The following is a 16,140-nucleotide window of genomic DNA, read 5'->3' on the forward strand; positions in this document are numbered from 1 at the left end:
TATAACGAAGTCCTTTTGTTCATCACTATTCCCTAGGGCTCTACTGTTCGTTATATGCTCCCTTATCAGACCTACTAAAATGCATCACGTCGCACGAATCAGGATTATATCGGCCATTGCTCTGCCCAAGTTAACACGTGATCAGTGTCAGACTGTAGAATGAGACCATCCTCCTCACTATCAACAACACTACTAACCTTTATTCATCTGCAGACTTATTACACCTTCTCTATTCATTTCCAAATTGTTAATGTATATAACAAGCAACAAGAGTCTCTGCGATGATCTCCATGATACACCACAGGTTGCAGGCTTCGAATTATAAAACCAAACCTCCACAATCATCTTTTTGCCTCCAATGAACAAGTCAGTTTGGATCCAGGTTGCCAACTTGCCTTAGATCACATGGGAGTTTGGACCAGCCTTCTATGTGGGACCAAGATCAAAGTTCTTACTGAAGTCCATGTAAACCACATCAACTACGCTAACCATATCAATATATTGAGTTACTTTTGCAAAAGAAACGCAATTAAATAAGTCAGACAGGATCTCTCTCCAACAAATCCACTGCTGTCTTCATATAATATGTGATAAATAAAAGTCTTTAGTCTGTGGAAGCTGTTTATGTTGACCACTGACTTTGGGATTTAAGCAAGATATACAGTCCCACGTGCCTGTGGACAACTCATTATCCAAGAATCGCATCAAGGTACAGCAACTGTCATGCAAAACTGCTTCAGCAAGCTAGCCAATTATAATTCGTAATTCTTTTTTGAAAAATATATCCTTTAATTATGCCGGTTTGTCTGGGCATTGTGATCAGAGAAGATTGGGTTTAAATCATAGATATTAATTAGGTTATCTTGTTATTTAACTTTACTCTGCTAAAGTTGCAGTATTAATAATAAATTGCTAATTTCTACTTAAACTATAAACTTGATGTCTGATATCTGTTTTTCATATCCTGGTTTGGAGCAGCTGTGCAGTTTTGAGGGCCATCAAACATTTTAGTTTCACTAAGTTGCGATATCCAATGTTAGCAAGTCTGAATTAATCTGGCTTGCCATCTCTGTGTCTTACAGAGGGTACTTTCTAAATCGTGACAGTCTAGAAACAGTGAAGATCCACAAAGTTTAGGGATCTAAATGCATAGATCATTAAATTTCATGAATTGAAAGGGAAATTATCAAAGACCAATGGCATGCTTGCCTTTCTATCTCGAAGACTAGAGTACAAGGGATAGATGTCATTGCTTCCGCTATACAAAGCCCCAGTTGGTACACAGCTAGGTTAACTGCATTCAGTTTTTGGTACCACATCTTAGGAAGGATACATAGTTCTATGAGAATTAGATGTGAAAACAGTATTATATTACAAGGAGAGTCTACATAAACAAAAGTTGCATTCCCTGAAATTAAATTGGTGAGATGTTTTGGTTCAAACTTCCAAGATATTAAGGGGATTAAATAGGAATAATTAACTAGAATTAGCTACTTCTGCTAAAACTAGAGGATGCAGTCTTGAAGATTAGACGAGCAACATTTTGAGAGTGAAATGAGAAAATGTTTCTCTAGACTAGAGTTGATAGAAGCTTATAACTTCCTTTCTTCTACAAATGATGCCAGGTTAGTTAGCTTCAAAACAGGATTTCTGTTCACCAAAGTCATAAAGGGATATGGGCCAAATCTAGGTCTGTGGAGTTATGTTGTAGACCAGACACAATGTGATTTTTACCAGGGCCTTCTACGGTGGGGGATGGTTGAACTCGCAAGCCCACACCAGTATAGTCAACTTGGTCAGCTGATTACGGAGATAGGCATGGTCCACTTTCATGGAGTCAGGCCAGTTTCTCAAGACTGTCATGGTTCACAAGGTGGTGGTCCTGCTTCCTCTAAGATATATAGCATGCCCATCACCATTCGAGTAAAAAATTAGGTCTGCAGATGCTGGAGATCACAGCTGCAAATGTGTTGCTGGTCAAAGCACAGCAGGCCAGGCAGCATCTCAGGAATAGAGAATTCGACGTTTCGAGCATAAGCCCTTCAGCCCATCACCATTCATCCACTATCCATTGTCCAGAAGCAGTCAACAATTGGATGTAATTTTTTTTAAGAATTTGTACATAGTTAATAACTTTTGTTGTTAAAACCACCATTTTCTTTAAAAATTCAATTCACAGTAGCACAATAAGTGCCAACCATCCAGACCCTGTCAAAATTAAATACCTGAAACCACAAGGCACTTGACACCACTTAAGGTTCTAACATCAAATGTTGTGAAATTGAAATACAAGACCCCTAGAGCTGTGTGTGTTGAAAAGTGTGGCTCTGGAAAAACACAGCAGGTCAGGCAGAATCTGAAGAGCAGGAGAGAAGCACTCATGCCCGAAATGTTGATTCTCCTGCTCCTCAGATGCTGCCTGACCAGCTGTCCTTTTCCAGCACCACATTCTTCGACTCTGACCTCCAGCATCTGCAGTCCTCACTTTCTCCAAACTTTAGTGGACGGCACGGTGGCACAGTGGTTAGCACTGCTGTCTCACAATGCCTGAGACCTGGGTTCAATTCCCGACTCAGGCGACTGACTGTGTGGAATTTGCACATTCTCCCCGTGTCTGCGTAGGTTTCCTCCGGGTGCTCCAGTTTCCTCCCACAGTCCAAAGATGTGCGGGTCAGGTGAATTGGCCATGCTAAATTGCCCGTAGTGTTAGGTAAGGGGTAAATGTAGGGGTATGGGTGGGTTGCGCTTCGGCGGGTCGGTGTGGACTTGTTGGGCCAAAGGGCCTGTTTCCACACTGTAAGTAATCTAATCTAATCTGTGTAAGCAGTCAGTCTTGGCAGCCTATGGCTGCTTCTGAACCTTTTTCTGGGCACAGCTGACCCAACCTTAGCCATCTTCCCTGAGGGAGATGGGCAGTTCTGGGTGTTTTCCTGTTTCTTGCCACCTGCCAAATGAATTTGGCCCTAGTTTTCAAGGCCTTAGACTGTTTACAAAACGAGTTGGAGAGAGTTGTAAAAGGGGCTGGTGTTAGGCCAAAAAAATCAAATATGATGAGATGTTGTCTGGATCTAGTTTATGGGGACCTTAATGCCACCTATAGGATAAACCTGATCAGAGTAATGTGTGGTTCTATTAGTTTGCTGCTCAGACTGCCAAGCTTTACAAGAGGTTCTTCAACTCTTTAGTTCCTTTCAAATGAATTTGCTGCGGAAATCAATTTCAGGATATAAGAAATCTGGGTGGCTAGAGGGAGCATTTCATTTGTAAGTGAAAAACTTTTCTTGTTCACACATTTGACGTGTACTAATATTTACTCTCCTTGAAATGTTTTGCCAACATACAAGTTTCTCTTTCTTTCTTCTCTCTGTCATCTGAAATTGATGCTGCACTCCAACTGTCAAAGGTTAGAGGTGCAATCTGTAAATTTGACTTCTGTACTTAAATGGAGTTTTCAAACTGTAGCTTTTGATGTGATCACAACTATTCTTCTCTGTTGCCCGGATTGGCTGATGGCATGTTATACTAAAAGCAGGAAGGAAATAGCCGTGGGCATTTTAGTAATTGTTACAACTTAAAAGGCATCAATGCTAAAAATGGTGGTTGATATTTTTTAAACTGATCATTCTCAGAGCATCCCTGGATTACCATAAGCTATGTCATGCCAATAGGGCCATCTAGTGGTTAAAATAGATGCTTTTAAAAGTGGAAATGTGCTGTATAGCTACTCGTATTGTGTAACTATAGTTTGAGTAGTTAATTGCAGCTAGAATGTGTAGCTTCAAGGTGAAAGGTTTGATACTTCGAGGTCCTGTAAGACTTTGTGCAAGCAACTTCAACTCCCCCTTCCACTCCACCAAGGACATGCCTCCACTGCAAATTCAAACCACCGAAAGTCTGGAGGAAGAACGCCCCATTTTGCACCTTGGGACCCTTTAACCACACGGCATCAATATGATGCGAGCTGTGAGATAAATATGAGGGTGGGGTGGGGCTGGGGTGGTAGGTGATAGTTGGATGCAGCTGGGAGGGGGTGATAGGCTGATGGGGAGGGTAGAACAGATAGGTGGAAAGGAAGATGGACACGTGGGATGGATGAAGAGGGCGGTGCCAAGTTGGAGAGTTGGATCTGGGATGAGGTGGGGGGAGGGCAAGTTTGGAAACTAATGAAGTTGACATTGATGCAGTGTGATTGAAGAGTCCCAAGGCAGAAAATGGAGGTGTTCTTCCTCCAGACGTCAGGTGGCTTGGATTTGGCGGTGGAGGAGGCCCAAGACTTACATGCCGTTGATGAAGGACTTATGCCCAAAACATCGACTCTCCTGCTCCTTAGATGCTGCCTGACCTGCTGTGCTTTTCCAGTGACCCACTTTTCAACTCTGATCTCCAGCATCTGCAGTCCTCACTTTCATTTTGTGCAAGAATAGCTGGGTCTGCCTGCTCTGACACATTGGGCTTGTTTTTGCTGTTTGTAGCGTAAAGATTGTAGTTGATTCTTTGAATTTCTGAATAAGTAGCCATGGAAATGAACTCTGGGTACCATGCAACTCGAGAATAATTTTATCTTAATAGATGCAGAGTGATAATTCAAAACTTTTACGTATGTGTGAGGCAAAGGTTTCACAAGCTCCAATTATAAAGCATGAATTTTAACAGCATCACTGTACCTTACAGCCTCGCATGGACCAGTATTTCAATCAAATGGAAAAGATTGTGAAAGAAAGGAAAACATCATCTAGAATACGTTTTATGCTTCAAGATGTGATAGATGTGAGAATGGTGGGTGATCCATTTAACTTTGTGCCTTTACTGCTTGCTTTTGTACAGTTTTGCTCCCTTAAATTGGTCAGACATTTATAATTAAATGTTATGAGTGTATTTTCTCATGCATTAAATGCAGTTAATTTTCCGATTTCCCTGAAATTTTGTCTTTTAATTCTCAAAGCATCAGCATTGCTTCAGGATCATATCGCCCATTTTTAAAACTTTTTATAATGCTATGAGTTTCAACAAATTGAGGTTTTTCTGACTTCTGTCTCAGTGCAGTTGAGCTAAAGCTGCATGTATTTCTCCCGAAAGAACAAGTTACATGCCAAGAGGGGATTGTGTGTTTGTATAATAAATTGTCATCCTTTAATTCCCTCCCCTCCAAAATACCCAGATCAATGAGGAAAACTCCAAAAGCAGACTTTTGAGGAGTTTATCATTCTCACTGACAAACTATGAGAGGGTTAAAAAGTCTTTTGTGACAGGATTTCCTATCGTTGTATGTTTTAATTCTGGAAATGCAATTTTGAAATTCTACTTTAGGAAAGACAATGGGTTATAAATGTTGGATTAAAAATTAATTTATATGTGTTTTGGTTTAATCTGGATGTTTGTCAAGCACTTAGGAGTATTTTCTGGGGACCTCTTTCAAAAGTTTTATTGGTACCTGTAAATGGATACCAAGTAATTATATGTTGGTCACTGATGATTGATGAATGGTAAGGAATGCTGTGATAATATGTGTTGTAATGTTGGTCATTGGAAAGAGACTTTAAAAAGTTTGAAACTGAACCAGACAAATTGCAGTATTGGCATCATGGATACATTTAAATACATCGTCAAATAATATAAGTTCCTGGATTTCTTAACACAATGTGTGAATGTTGTATTCATCCACAGAAAAATTGGGTATCACGTAGGGTCGAACAGGGTCCGAAGACTATTGAACAGATCCATAAAGAAGCACAGATTGAAGAGCAGCAGCAACAATTGAAAGTTCATCAGCAACTATTGTCTAAGCAAGACAAAAGGAGACCAAGTAAGATATTTCTGTAATTGCCTTTTCAGATGTCATCATTTTTATACATTCTCGTACAATGACAATACTCCTTCTCTTGGTGGTAGTAAATATATTAACTCCATCTTTACATGTCGGATCTTGGTGGAGTTGAGCAAAATCTATCCACTTGAGTCCTCTGCAGCAACCTTAACTGCTTTAATTTACAATGAGATGTAAATGGTTTGTACTGTTACCTGAAAGGATAACATGTTCTGTTCATTATTCCTAATTTTTGGAGTTATATTGAATGCTGGTTTCTTGTATATACACATTTGCTAAGTAGCAAGCTATATAGTATTCTCTTAGAACCATGGCTGTTTAGTTTATGAAAAATAGGTGCAAAGTTTTGAAACACGAGTCACAAAATGATGCCTACCTGAGCTGTTTAGGATTTCTAGCAATTCTTGTTTTAATTTTAGAAAATAAAATTTCTAAGTCACTTCACTTGATTAAAATGGTTCACTAAATTTCAAGGACAACCAGCTTTTGACCAGACCACTAGAAGAATAATTTCTGTTGTTGTGTTCTAAGGGAGTTGTGGTTTCTGGATCCAAGACCAAATAATTGCTTTTTAGTCGCATCCTCCTTTATTCACATCCTCTAATGATTAGCTGCATTAACCATTATCCAAATATAGCATATTTTAACAGGAACTATTATGCTTGCAGCTAGTGGACGACCCACAGAAGAAGCTTGGAACACGGTTCCAGTGTCTAAGAGCAGCAGGACGATAGACCCCAGCAAGTTTCCAAAAATCACCAAGGTATGAGCATTGTTACAAGTACCTGAAAGTTTGTTGATGCAGTCATACAAAGGCAACTGAGACTGTTAGGGTGTTAGAAGTACAGCAATCTGTATTGACACAGGCATTTTTCATTCCTAATATGGAAATCAGAGTCAGGTTATATAAACCTAAGGACAGGTTGTGTACAACAGTTGGATCTGGGCTATATTATGTGTCCAAGCCTTATGTGTACAAAGCCATGGAAGATTGACTAGTTTATGTAAGTTATTTGGCTGTGGAAAGAAGGAGAAAGCTATTTAAGTTTGCTAATGACACTCAGTTTTGGGGACATGCAGAAGATTGTAGAAATTTGCAAGGAGATGCTAATATTGCAGATAATTGTAAAGTACTGTATTATGTATTGTGGTGGGGAGGGTGGCAATTAAATAGAAGCCAAAATGTAAAACTCTTAACAGGGCTTTAAAAAAAGGCAGGCTGTCAAGGCATGCATTGGGAGCACAGGGAGCAATGGCTAGAAAAGAGGGAAATTGGATTCTAATTCTCAAACATATATTCCTTACAAATGTTATGAAGCAATGTTTGAATTCTACAAGTTACTAGATGAACTGCAGTTGGGGCTTTAGGTGTCATATCAAGGATGTTAGAGGGAAGGTTATTCCCAAAGTTCTGTAGGATATTAATAGGAATGAGGGGCAGGAATTACTGAAGAGAACAGTGAACAATTGTTGCCCTCTAATCACTGGTACACAAACTAAAGATTATCATCTCAGAAAACAAAAAGGGAATTGGATAAGTATTTAGAAAGGAAGTTGATAGAAAGACAAAACAAGTTGGACATTCCTGGTGAAGATTTGTGCAAGCATGATAGGCTAAATTGCCTTTTCCAATGTCACAAGTTCAACATTGCACAAGCTTTTAGAGTCTGTTTTGTTACTCCATGCTCTTTGTCTTATGGAAACAGATTGGCCATAAGATATGATTGTATTGACCTGTTTATTTGGTCCAATAGTTTTCGTTCACAGTGCAGTACATGTTTTTGGTGCTGACACAGTCTTGAATGGATAGTGACACAGGAATGTAAATTGTACAACAAAAGTTGAAGATTACGCTGATTATGATGTTGATATGAGCTGGCATTGTCATTTTTGACCTGAATGTTCCAGTAGGTGACCTGTCTTAATCTTATATAGGTAAACATCCATCACTGATTATTATTTACTCACTACACAAGTGAGAACAAACCAATATAAATACCGGAAGAAACATCAAAGCAGCGCTTCACACGAGGCTCCAACAGCACTGATGATGTTCCCTAGCCAGGGAACGAAACGTTTGCAGCAAAAACTTCCAGCTCGGCGAGCAGAACCACAACAGTGAAAGCACTAGTCATGGGCGAATGTCATAGTGCGGTTTTCACCTCTGTTTTAGAAAACTATCTAATTTTGTCCCTGTATTTCTTGTACATAGACTAATTAGATGACCCAGCAAATTATTTATCTGGTCGAAAGACTTGAATACTAAATTACTCTGACAGTTGGATGATTAAGATTTTAAGTTTCACGTTGTGGTTATTTATTAAATTGGGAACAGGGAGAGGATGAGACTGAAAGTACATGATGTCTTTTGCTGGTTAGTCCCTAGTTAAGTACATCTAAATGAAATGAGACTATTTAATGACCAAAGATGTATTTTGCTCCAAATCTTAACAAGCCGATCCAATGAAAGGGACTGTGGTCATGATGATTCAATTTGTGCTCGATAGGGAATCTTTTTGAATTATTCCATCCTGAAATGCAAGTGCTGGAGAATTGACATTTTACTACCACTATCAATATGGATTTAAATGTTAAATCAATTAAATGTTAAATCCCCAACCATGTGCCCTAATTCAATCTTTGTTTGGCTCAAAATCATGGAACTCTGTCCCTATCATTGCCTTGGGTGCATTTGCACCATAGGGAATGCAGCAGTTCAAATCATGGCTGATGACCTCCATCCAAGGACAATTAAAGTTGGGGAGTAAATGCTAATGTCAGCAGCAACACTCAAGTACCATGAGTAGCTAAATCCACAAAGATTGTGCCCATGTAACAATTGAGACAAGCCAGTCACAACAGCTCTTAGTGTGATTGTCCATCTTTGTGAAATCATTGGATTGCAACATCTTAAATAATTTCATGTTATTTAGTTTGCAGAGAATGAGTTAAAAAGTGGTGTAGCATGAGTGTGAAATAGATTCAACCCAGAATTGGATAAGGGCACAAAATACCACTGGAATAGTAATCGTTGTAAGATGTGAATTTTTTTAATAGCATAATGAACAGTAGATTGAAATGGTGTAAAAATCATCAAGCCTTGCATGTGTTGCTCAGGTGATTTATCTTCCTTTGTGTAATATCAGCTCAGGCACCATCATATTAAAATGTATTTAGCCATCCCTTCCCTGTGTTATCCTCACAAACCATTATTTTCTTTCCGACCCAGATATTCACCAATCTGTTCTCAAGAATTAATCAACACAGCATTGATTGCTTTAACTGAGAAGTTGTTCCAAATACTCCTTAGTCAAGGAAGGGAATTCCTTCAAGGCCTCCCTTGTTCCCAGCTTGTTATTAGTGAGCTTGTTCGATAGTTTTGAGTTCTAAATCACTAAATTAAAGATGTTTTCTGTCCCTAAAGTTTCTTTCATAGTTACCATATAGTCTTTAAAAAATAATTACCAGTTAATGTGCAGCAATTTTGTAAAAAAAAATCAACTGTTTTTAAAATTCATTTTATCATTTATGCTTGATAACCTACTGTTGTGGTTCTGTTCGCCGAGCTGGAAGTTTTTGTTGCAAACGTTTCGTCCCCTGGCTAGGTGACATCATCAGTGCTTTGGAGCCTCCTGCGAAGCGCTTCTTTGATGTTTCTTCCGGTATTTATAGTGGTCTGTCCTTGCCGCTTCCGGTTGTCGTTTCAGCTGTCCGCTGTAGTGGTTGGTATATTGGGTCCAGGTCGACGTGTTTGTTGATGGAGTTTGTGGATGAATGCCATGCCTGTAGGAAATCCATGGCTGTTCTCTGTCTGGCTTGCCCTATGATAGTGGTGTTGTCCCAGTCGAATTCATGTTGCTTGTTGTCGGAGTGTGTGGCTACTAGGGATAGCTGGTCGTGTCGTTTCGTGGCATACATGAACATCAACTAGCCACGAAACGACACGACCAGCTATCCCTAGTAGCCACATACACAGACAACAAGCAACATGAATTCGACTGGGACAACACCACTATCATAGGGCAAGCCAGACAGAGAACAGCCAGGGAATTCCTCGAGGCATGGCATTCATCCACAAACTCCATCAACAAACACATCGACCTGGACCCAATATACCAACCACTACAGCGGACAGCTGAAACTGACAACTGGAAGCGGCAAAGACAGACCACTATAAATACCGGAAGAAACATCAAAGAAGCGCTTTGCAGGAGGCTCCAAAGCACTGATGATGTCTCCTAGCCAGGGGACGAAACGTTTGCAACAAAAACTTCCAGCTCGGCGAACAGAACCACAACAACGAGCACCCGAGCTACAAATCTTCGCACAAACCTTGATAACCTACTGCTATAATTTATAATCAATTCTGCTCATCTGCACCTTAATCTCTTGATGCGTACATCAAGTAATTAGCGTTCTATAGTATATGCAAGTTGATTTTCCATTTTTCAGTACTTTTGTATTGATCAAAGCAATCAATAGAATATTTGAGGTTTCAGAGAGACCTAAATTCAATCTGTTTTTAAAATGCGAAAACTTATACTTCCTAATACTTAATAAAATGATATCCAAGTGATAATTAGTAATAGAATTAAAACATTAAGTCCATGTTCACTTTTCTAGGCTGTTCCTCTTGAAGGGCTTAACTAGCTGCTGTTCCTTTTAAGGGATATGTCAATTAATGGGTGGTTTCTGTTAACAGATGTGCTAATTATTGCTGGGTTCCTGTTGTGAATTTTGAACTAATGGTACCATAACAGCACCGATGGAATGATTTTTTTGTCCCCTTTTCTTTCTATTCTCTTGGAAATGTTGGCACACAAGAGTGTAGTTCCAAGGATGTCAGGGGTCCAAGGGAGTGTCGGTAAGCGAAACCCCAATTTGCCCATATGTGTATTTTTCAATAGGGAGCAGGAGCAGAACTTGAGCCTTTCCTTTTACATGCTGGGGAATAGTAGCAGTTCTACTGCTTTCCCAGTTGGTAAATAACTTGGAACTAAATGATGTTTGGTCGTTCTTGGTCAATTTGATTTAGCACTACACTAAATCAGCTTACTAAGTAATCCAATAGTAGCCTTTCTCTTGTTAGGCAAAGCTCTCTGAGCATCATAATTCTCCATAAGTAGAAGAATCATACCTTCTGTGAGCTTGGAGTGTGATCGTGCAAACTGATTCAGTTGAAATGATTGCCAGAACGTAGGTTTTACAATTGTTTCTTATAAATATGCAGGGAAAGGAGGATGTGAGAAACTTGCACGTGTTTATCCTGTTCAGTATTATCAGCAACAGGATCTCAGGATTTTGAAAGTGTTCTCTTACTTTATTCTGTCCCTTAGCCTGCCACTGATGATAAAATTCAGTTGGGACCAGGATGTCGATTAGGTAGCTGGGGTAAGGGCAGCAGTGGAGGAGTGAAAACTAATGAAACTGGTAAGTGAGATGGTGCTTGGTACTCTATCTTTATGATAGTTGTGCACATTATTTGTAAACCATGTCTTTGAGGACTCGGGTTATACTTTTTTTCAACGTACTTCCCTGGTCCCATCATCAATTTTATTGGCTAATTGGAAAATGTTTTGAAACAGGATTTTTGAAATGCTGGAAAAGCAAATTGAAGGATATTTCTAAATAGATCACTATTTTTGTGATTTCATAGTTTAAAGACTGTATAAGTCCCCTTTTAAAATATATGTACTTTACTGTTTCAAATGCGCTTCTTGATCATGTTGGCATGAATAAGTCTGCAAATATGATAAAAATTGATATTTTTTTCCTCAGGCTATATTCACAGATCTCTTATTACTGTCCCCCATTTAACTTTATATCTTCATAGGAATTATTAAAATCACTTCTATCTAAATGAATCACCTTATTCTTAATAATGAATTTTATTTGCCATTTCAAGCAAAAGCAGATGCGAAGAGAAATCAGAGTTTATGTTTCGGGTCCCATGACCCTTCCTCAGAACTCATTTGCCTGAACTTTATTTGCCATTTATCCACTTGCTGTACAAGCTGCTTGTTCTTCGTGTTTTGATGCAGTCCAAGCTCACTTCAGGTCTTAAGAATGTAATTTAGACCAATACTTCAGTGACATATTTAAGGAATGCTGTGTGGTTAGAGGAGCTTTCTTTCTAATTAATTGTTAAGAGTTGTGCCGGCCCTAAACTATAGAAGATCCAAAGGTCAATTTGAAGAAAATCTTGAATTTTCACAAGTGTCCTGAACAGTACTTTTCCCCTCAACCAATCCTATTTTGTTTGATATTTTGGATTTTGACATTCAAATCAGCTGTTGTATTTGCTTACATGATTTGATGCACTTTGGGACACCTTGACAATGCATTAAAGAGATGTAGAAATGCCAGTGCATTCTTCATTTGAAGTCTAGATAGCACAAATCTTGTTATATTTCAGAACCACCACGAACAACAAGTTTGAATAGATTCTCTGTACTACAGCAGCCTACCCCTCCTTCTGATTCAGATGCACGCAGGACACTACCTAGGTGAGTGTTGTCTGTTGAAGATAACGAAGGCAATCTTAGATTTTTTCCTTTGTTTACAATAGATTTCCAGTACAGTATGCCAGCACTATTTCTCACTTAATAGAGTTATTTTTATTTTAGTATTGATTTATTTTATTTTTCAGCTGCTGCTAGTAGATACATATTAAACTGGCTTTATGTTAAAATTCAGGCTTCAGGAGAAAAAGAAAATCAAAAAGCTAGAACCACGTTGCAGCTTAGGCTCACCAACTCAGCCAGGCTCCTTGGACAACATTTTCCAGATCGGTAATCTCTGCCACCTAGAATGACAATGGCAGCACATACATGGAAACACCACCCCCTCCATCTTCCTCTCTAAGTCATGTACCATTCTGACTGGGACTGTATAGCTGTTCTTTCAGTGTTGCAAGCTTAAAATCCTGCAATTTCCTTCTTATCAGACAGTACTTTCAGATAGTTCTACACTGCATGGACTGAAGTGCTTCAAGAAGAAGACTCAGCACTCTTTTCTTAAAGGCAATTATGGATAGGTGATAAATGTTAGCCTTATCAATAAAGTTCGTATCCCATGGAAGAATGAACCAACAGGCAGAGTGTTTGCTAACCAACAATCATCCACCTGAAATATTAGCTCTACTTTCCTTTTTTCCCCTGATGTTGCCTGGCCTGTGTATTTCCAGCATTATGTTTTATTTCACCTTTCCAATGTCTGCAATAGTTTGCTTGACAGGGCAACAATACCAAGCTGGCTACTTTGCACAACACTCCCCTGTTTGTTTTCTTGCACTGTAGGCTAATCTGAGGTCAATGAAAGATCGTTTTAGCCTAGGGCCACACCAATCTGAAAAATCTGGTCTTGGAAGCTAAGCAGATTTAGCCTGGTTATTCAGAGCTGTTATGGCACAATGGTAGTGTCTGGGCCTGGAGGTCTGGTTCAAGTCCCACTGCTCCAGAAGTGTGTTATAACATCTCTTAATTGATGACTAAAATATTTACAGGACCTGTTCAGCCACTTCATTTTCTGATTGTGCTTCCAATCAGACAACTAAACAGCTAAGTTTCAAAAAAGCTAACTCTCTGAAATTGCACTTCAATAATACAAAGTTTTGGAACCAGGAAATTGCAACAGTGCCAATTTTGTACTTACCATTGGAGCATGTCACAAAGGCAAAATAATATTTGTAGATGGCTTTTAACCTCTGAAAGACTGTACCAATTAAATTGGCAAAAGGTGGTTGAGAAGATAAGTTTGTTAAATGGTTTTGTAACTGCATGGAGCAATACATTTTTGGAGCCAACACAGGGTAAAAATGTTCTAGATCTTGCCTTAGGTACTGAGGCATCAGTAATTAGTAATCTCCTTTCCACTGGTAATTGGTGATTTTCATAAAAGTGAATTCAATGTTAAGTTTGAAAGTCATTTATTTGAGCCCCCAACAAATATCTACAATTTCATTGATAAGAGAGCAGAGCTGGCTGAGGTTGATTGAATTTTGGGGTCTTCATTTGGTAAGTTCAAATTTAATATTTATGAACTGAGAAACAAACATTTCTTCTTCGTGCTTCCTTAGCTTCCCAAGGCAGTAAAACTTTTAATTGCTTCACTTGTGCAAGACTTGGTGAGACCACACCTGGAATTATATGTGCAGTTTTAATCTCCATATGCACAGAAAGATATACTTGCTTTGGAGGCCATTGGTTCTTGGGTTCAAAGAGTATAGTCCTCTGCTGAGAAGCTGAGTAAATTATATATGTTCTGTGGCATTTATAAGAATGAAAAGGGATCTCCTTTGAATGTACAGTATTTGAAAGGGAACTTACAGGGTTGACTGAGGTTGTCTAGGGAGTATAGAATCTGAGTGCACAGTCTCAGCGTAAGGGACAAATCACTTAGGACTGATAATGAGAAATGTCGTCACTCAAAGGGTTGTGAATATATGGAGCCCTCTAACTCAGACAGTTATGAATGTTCCATCATTGTATCTATCCAGGGCTGAGATAAACAGATTTTTGGTGTTTTGTGGAGTCCAAGAATTTGGGATGCAGGCAGAAAAATAGAGTTGAAATTGATTTATCATATTGAATGGAGGAGTAAATATGGCAAACCTTATGATCTGCTCTTACTATTACTTATGTTCTTTTATCAAATTATTTTCTTGGGAAGTTGTCCTAGTCATTGTGAGCTGGCTTTAAACTTGGTTACCAGAAATGAACCTGCTGTTTGTTAACTTGCATCGCCTAATTCCCAGCTTCAATTATGGAAATAGACAGGTTCAGCCTTCTACATGTGAAACAGGTATATATGTATTGATTTTAATGATGCTACTACTCTAACCTCATTTACTTGGGAAAGTATACATGTAGCTGCTGAATTAATTTCAAATGTGGAATTAGCCATTGGTAAATACAGGGGTAGGGTAGGGGGGTGAGTCTGGGTGGGATGCTCTTCAGAGTGTCACAGAGTCTGACAGCACGGAGACAGGCTCTTTGGCCCAAACTGGTCCATTACAACCAAAATGTATATTCACACTAACCCCATTTCCTTGCAGTTGGCTCATATCCTTTTAAAACATTCCTACCCATGTATTTGTCCAAATGCCTTTTAAATGTTAGTGTACCTGCCTCAACCACTGCCGCTGGCAGCTCATTCCATATATATACCAACCACTGCCCCTCAGGTTCCCTTTTATTCTTTCCCCTCAAACCTTAAACTGATACCCTCTAGGCCTTGACTCCCCAACCCTGGGAAAAAGGCTGAATGCATTCACCCTATCCATGTCTCTCATGATCTTATACCCTTCTATAAGATTTCCCCTCAGTCTCTTATGCTCGAAAGAAAATGTCCTAGCTTGTCCAACCTCTCCTGATAACTTAGACCCTTGGGTCCTGGCAACATCCTTGTAAATTTCTTCTGCACTCTTTCCAGTTTAATAACATCCTTCCTGTAGCAAGGTAACCAAAACTGAACACAATACTCCAAGTGCAGCCTCACTAACGTCCTGTACAACTGCAATATACCTTCCCAACTTCTATACTCATTGTCCTGGCTGATGAAGGCCTGTGTGTCAAAAGCGTTCTTCACTGCCCTGTCTATCTGTGACTCCACTTTCAGAGAACCATGCACCTGAATTCCAAGGTTTCTCAGTTCTGCTACACTCCTTAAGGCCCTACCATTCACCATGAAACCCCAACCTTGATGCAACTTTCCAAAATGCAATATCTTACACTTATCTATGTTAACCTCCATTTCCCATTTCTTGGCCCACTTCCCTAGCTGATCAAGGTCCTGGCTGCATTTTCTGATAATCTTCCTCACTGTCCTATTTTCATGTTATCTGCAAACTTACTAATCATGCCTTGTACATTCTCATCCAAATCATTGACAGCAATGCGCGCAGCACCGACCCCTGAGCACTCCAGTAGTCACAGGATTCCATGCGATCTAGCCTTCCAGAGCAGCCTACCATGTGGAACCTTATCAAAGATCTTACTGAAATCCATATAGACCACATCTACTGTCCTGCCCTCGTCAACCTTCCTGGTCACTTCATCAAAGAACTCTAACAAATTTGTGAGGCATGATCTCCCAAGCACAAAGCCATGCTGACTACTCCCAGTTAAACCCAGTCCTCCCAAATGCATGTATATCTTACCTCAGAATCTTCTCATGTAACTTATCCATCATAGATGTTAGGTTTTCTGGTCTATAGTTTCAGGATTTTCTTTGCAGCCTTTCTTAAATAAGGACATAATGTTCACTACTATCCAGATTTCCAGTACCTCATGCGTGGCTAACGATGATGCAAAAAT

The 16,140-nt window shown here is 39.4% G+C and overlaps 1 protein-coding gene across 1 annotated transcript in view; it reads left to right on the plus strand.

Moving 5' to 3' along the window:
- Window positions 1–16,140, plus strand: part of LOC132833800 (eukaryotic translation initiation factor 4 gamma 3-like) — a 356,819-nt gene that overhangs the window by 316,961 nt on the left and 23,718 nt on the right. The window contains exons 22-26 of the mRNA XM_060852385.1: window positions 4,672–4,776; window positions 5,665–5,803; window positions 6,493–6,587; window positions 11,161–11,254; window positions 12,240–12,330. Of these exons, the coding sequence (XP_060708368.1) occupies window positions 4,672–4,776; window positions 5,665–5,803; window positions 6,493–6,587; window positions 11,161–11,254; window positions 12,240–12,330 (524 nt within the window). The remainder of the gene's footprint in view (window positions 1–4,671; window positions 4,777–5,664; window positions 5,804–6,492; window positions 6,588–11,160; window positions 11,255–12,239; window positions 12,331–16,140) is intronic.

The sequence above is a fragment of the Hemiscyllium ocellatum genome, chromosome 37, assembly GCF_020745735.1.
Source record: "Hemiscyllium ocellatum isolate sHemOce1 chromosome 37, sHemOce1.pat.X.cur, whole genome shotgun sequence".
NCBI lineage: Eukaryota > Metazoa > Chordata > Chondrichthyes > Orectolobiformes > Hemiscylliidae > Hemiscyllium > Hemiscyllium ocellatum.